Here is a 4,974-nt window from a genome sequence, read left to right on the forward strand (position 1 = left end):
CCTGTGTGTGTGTCTAGACTGTACCAACATACCTGTGTGTGTGTCTAGACTGTACCAACATACCTGTGTGTGTGTCTAGACTGTACCAACATACCTGTGTGTGTGTCTAGACTGTACCAACATACCTGTGTGTGTGTCTAGACTGTACCAACATACCTGTGTGTGTGTCTAGACTGTACCAACATACCTGTGTGTGTGTCTAGACTGTACCAACATACCTGTGTGTGTATCTAGACTGTACCAATGTACGTACCTGTGTGTGTGTCTAGACTGTACCAACATACCTGTGTGTGTGTCTAGACTGTACCAACATACCTGTGTGTGTCTAGACTGTACCAACATACCTGTGTGTGTGTCTAGACTGTAGGAGTGTTGCAGATGCCCTGCCTTTTCCACCTCATCTAGATCCATCCTCACAGCCAGAGGACAGGGGAGATTGGCACGGTGACAGTCCCCGCCCTCGCCGTTATAGACTCCGCCCATGTGCATGATGTCACCGTACACCCTCCAACCCAGCAGCCCATTGGCCAGCGGAGGAAGGAAGCGAGGGTCAAGGGGCAGGAGGTCAGTGGTGAAGATGTAGGGGTCAACTGGGGTCTCATTGGTCATCGTGGGGAGAGCGTGTCCTCTTCCACTTAGGATGATAAAAGGTTAAATCAATGGTACCTACAACAGAACAGTACAACACACACAGAATGCCTATGTCACACACAGAATGCCTATGTCACACACAGAATGCCTATGTCACACACAGAATGCCTATGTCACACACAGAATGCCTATGTCACACACAGAATGCCTATCACACACAGAATGCCTGTCACACACAGAATGCCTGTCACACACACACACACACCTATGTCACAGAATGCCTATGTCACACACACACAGAATGCCTATGTCACACACACACACACACACACACACACACACACACACTGCCTAGGTCAGTGGCAGATCCACAAGATCCAGCCACAAACGTCTACTTTAACCCCAGATCCTCCTACAACAGCCCAATGCTCTGCTGTCCTACCCAGACTGACAGGTAGTACAAACAGCCCAATGCTCTGCTGTCCTACCCAGACTGACAGGTAGTACAAACAGCCCAATGCTCTGCTGTCCTACCCAGACTGACAGGTAGTACAAACAGCCCAATGCTCTGCTGTCCTACCCAGACTGACAGGTAGTACAAACAGCCCAATGCTCTGCTGTCCTACCCAGACTGACAGGTAGTACAAACAGCCCAATGCTCTGCTGTCCTACCCAGACTGACAGGTAGTACAAACAGCCCAATGCTCTGCTGTCCTACCCAGACTGACAGGTAGTACAAACAGCCCAATGCTCTGCTGTCCTACCCAGACTGACAGGTAGTACAACAGCCCAATGCTCTGCTGTCCTACCCAGACTGACAGGGAGTACAACAGCCCAATGCTCTGCTGTCCTACCCAGACTGACAGGTAGTACAAACAGCCCAATGCTCTGCTGTCCTACCCAGACTGACAGGTAGTACAACAGCCCAATGCTCTGCTGTCCTACCCAGACTGACAGGTAGTACAACAGCCCAATGCTCTGCTGTCCTACCCAGACTGACAGGGAGTACAACAGCCCAATGCTCTGCTGTCCTACCCAGACTGACAGGTAGTACAACAGCCCAATGCTCTGCTGCCCTACCCAGACTGACAGGGAGTACAACAGCCCAATGCTCTGCTGTCCTACCCAGACTGACAGGTAGTACAAACGCCCAATGCTCTGCTGTCCTACCCAGACTGACAGGTAGTACAAACAGCCCAATGCTCTGCTGTCCTACCCAGACTGACAGGTAGTACAACAGCCCAATGCTCTGCTGTCCTACCCAGACTGACAGGTAGTACAAACAGCCCAATGCTCTGCTGTCCTACCCAGACTGACAGGTAGTACAAACAGCCCAATGCTCTGCTGTCCTACCGAGACTGACAGGTAGTACAAACAGCCCAATGCTCTGCTGTCCTACCCAGACTGACAGGTAGTACAACAGCCCAATGCTCTGCTGTCCTACCCAGACTGACAGGGAGTACAACAGCCCAATGCTCTGCTGTCCTACCCAGACTGACAGGTAGTACAAACAGCCCAATGCTCTGCTGTCCTACCCAGACTGACAGGTAGTACAAACAGCCCAATGCTCTGCTGTCCTACCCAGACTGACAGGTAGTACAAACAGCCCAATGCTCTGCTGTCCTACCCAGACTGACAGGTAGTACAACAGCCCAATGCTCTGCTGTCCTACCCAGACTGACAGGTAGTACAAACAGCCCAATGCTCTGCTGTCCTACCCAGACTGACAGGTAGTACAAACAGCCCAATGCTCTGCTGTCCTACCCAGACTGACAGGTAGTACAAACAGCCCAATGCTCTGCTGTCCTACCCAGACTGACAGGTAGTACAAACAGCCCAATGCTCTGCTGTCCTACCCAGACTGACAGGTAGTACAAACAGCCCAATGCTCTGCTGTCCTACCCAGACTGACAGGTAGTACAAACAGCCCAATGCTCTGCTGTCCTACCCAGACTGACAGGTAGTACAAACAGCCCAATGCTCTGCTGTCCTACCCAGACTGACAGGTAGTACAAACAGCCCAATGCTCTGCTGTCCTACCCAGACTGACAGGTAGTACAACAGCCCAATGCTCTGCTGTCCTACCCAGACTGACAGGGAGTACAACAGCCCAATGCTCTGCTGTCCTACCCAGACTGACAGGTAGTACAAACAGCCCAATGCTCTGCTGTCCTACCCAGACTGACAGGTAGTACAACAGCCCAATGCTCTGCTGTCCTACCCAGACTGACAGGTAGTACAACAGCCCAATGCTCTGCTGTCCTACCCAGACTGACAGGGAGTACAACAGCCCAATGCTCTGCTGTCCTACCCAGACTGACAGGTAGTACAACAGCCCAATGCTCTGCTGCCCTACCCAGACTGACAGGGAGTACAACAGCCCAATGCTCTGCTGTCCTACCCAGACTGACAGGTAGTACAAACAGCCCAATGCTCTGCTGTCCTACCCAGACTGACAGGTAGTACAACAGCCCAATGCTCTGCTGTCCTACCCAGACTGACAGGTAGTACAAACAGCCCAATGCTCTGCTGTCCTACCCAGACTGACAGGTAGTACAAACAGCCCAATGCTCTGCTGTCCTACCGAGACTGACAGGTAGTACAAACAGCCCAATGCTCTGCTGTCCTACCCAGACTGACAGGTAGTACAACAGCCCAATGCTCTGCTGTCCTACCCAGACTGACAGGGAGTACAACAGCCCAATGCTCTGCTGTCCTACCCAGACTGACAGGTAGTACAAACAGCCCAATGCTCTGCTGTCCTACCCAGACTGACAAGTAGTACAAACAGCCCAATGCTCTGCTGTCCTACCCAGACTGACAGGTAGTACAAACAGCCCAATGCTCTGCTGTCCTACCCAGACTGACAGGTAGTACAACAGCCCAATGCTCTGCTGTCCTACCCAGACTGACAGGTAGTACAAACAGCCCAATGCTCTGCTGTCCTACCCAGACTGACAGGTAGTACAAACAGCCCAATGCTCTGCTGTCCTACCCAGACTGACAGGTAGTACAAACAGCCCAATGCTCTGCTGTCCTACCCAGACTGACAGGTAGTACAAACAGCCCAATGCTCTGCTGTCCTACCCAGACTGACAGGTAGTACAAACAGCAGTAGGCCTACCTTCTATTTTGCATTTTAACCCGGTTGTTTAGTTTCTCATTTATTTGTATGTGAGCTTCTGTATGCTAGAATTCCACTTTCATCTGTAAAATGTGTTTCCTACTATTAAGATAAAGGTTAAAATATATATTTTATATATTTGTTTGATATATTTGATATATCATATATTAATTTATATTTCAGATATACTTACCACACAAGGGACAATTTGGGTATGAGTAAATGAGAATAGTAGAGCCTATAGTTTAACAAAGAGAAAAAACTACAGCAAGAAAACAAAGAGAAACATGCATTAGTCTCATACTGTAACTGTACAGTGTAATAGTATTGAACTGAAATGTCCTGAAAGCGCCGTACTGAAAACCACTGCAGTTCGCACGAGTGAAAACCAATGCGACATCTGTATTTTTTTGTCACAAGCTCTCCTCGTGACATGTGAGATAAAAACATTGACAGTAAAAAGTGGATCGCCTCACCAAAACACAAAGAGCAGCATGCCATATTGAATTAATCTCATGATCTCGAGAAAGTAAACCGCGATGAATGATGAGAAGATGATAACGGCAAAAAGTTCATGGCGACCCGTTAAATGCCGAAGAGCAACAAGTCTTAAAACGCAACTCTTGTCAGCCTTTTGTCATGTGAAAACTGTTGCTGTCTACAGACCGCAGTAATTCTCAACAACTCCTCGGTATTTCTGACCCGGGGAACCGTCGCACACTCACGTGAGAAGAAGGGGGGCATCCGCCGTTACCGGGGATGAAAGGAATGCAGAAAATAAATGAGGAATAGAAACAAATGTCAAATAAACAGGTAACGTGTCTCACATGAGTAGAACAAATATCTGGAACTAAACGAAGTGTTGATGTTCCCGAGCCCCAAACGTGTATTTAGTTGAACTGAAACTCCTAAAGGTACTGTCAGTTCTTCTTCCAGACTGTATAGAGGAAAACAAAATGTAGGTTTCTCTCCGGTATGGAACTATGAAGGGGAGGAGGCATAGCGAGGGGTTCCACTAGTTACCACAGACACAAAGTCAAAATGGCCAATATAGTACAAATTCATGAAAACGTTGTTTTTTGTTGTCTTAATTTAAAGTTAAAGTTAGGCATAAGGTTAGCAGTGTGTTTAAGGTTATGGTTAGGTTTTAAATCACATTTTGAAATTTAAGAAATGTGCGGGGCGTCTGACTTTGCGGCTGTGGTAACTAGTGAAGACCATATCAAGGCTGGTCAACGGACAAACCTGGACTGGATTCC

At 48.5% G+C, this 4,974-nt stretch overlaps 1 protein-coding gene and 1 long non-coding RNA gene across 3 annotated transcripts in view; one reads left to right on the top strand and one right to left on the bottom strand.

The window, feature by feature from the left end:
* Positions 1–4,696, bottom strand: part of pgghg (protein-glucosylgalactosylhydroxylysine glucosidase) — a 57,032-nt gene extending 52,336 nt beyond the window's left edge. Inside the window, exons 1-3 of the mRNA XM_052466802.1 lie at positions 4,192–4,696; positions 3,909–3,977; positions 345–634 (exon numbers count right to left, since the gene is read on the bottom strand). Coding sequence (XP_052322762.1) covers positions 345–634; positions 3,909–3,977; positions 4,192–4,232 — 400 coding nt within the window. The 5' untranslated portion in view covers positions 4,233–4,696. The remainder of the gene's footprint in view (positions 1–344; positions 635–3,908; positions 3,978–4,191) is intronic.
* On the top strand, positions 502–3,898 carry LOC127908512 (uncharacterized). 2 transcript variants are annotated; one of them, XR_008067525.1, is made up of 3 exons: positions 502–1,045; positions 1,504–1,728; positions 2,915–3,002. It is a non-coding gene; the product is annotated as an uncharacterized LOC127908512 (long non-coding RNA). The 2 variants fall into 2 exon arrangements; XR_008067526.1 differs by lacking the exons at positions 1,504–1,728; positions 2,915–3,002 and adding exons at positions 3,234–3,369; positions 3,645–3,898 and having other exon boundaries at positions 504–1,045.
* Positions 4,697–4,974: the final 278 nt, after the last annotated feature.

The sequence above is a fragment of the Oncorhynchus keta genome, chromosome 17 (assembly GCF_023373465.1).
Source record: "Oncorhynchus keta strain PuntledgeMale-10-30-2019 chromosome 17, Oket_V2, whole genome shotgun sequence".
NCBI lineage: Eukaryota > Metazoa > Chordata > Actinopteri > Salmoniformes > Salmonidae > Oncorhynchus > Oncorhynchus keta.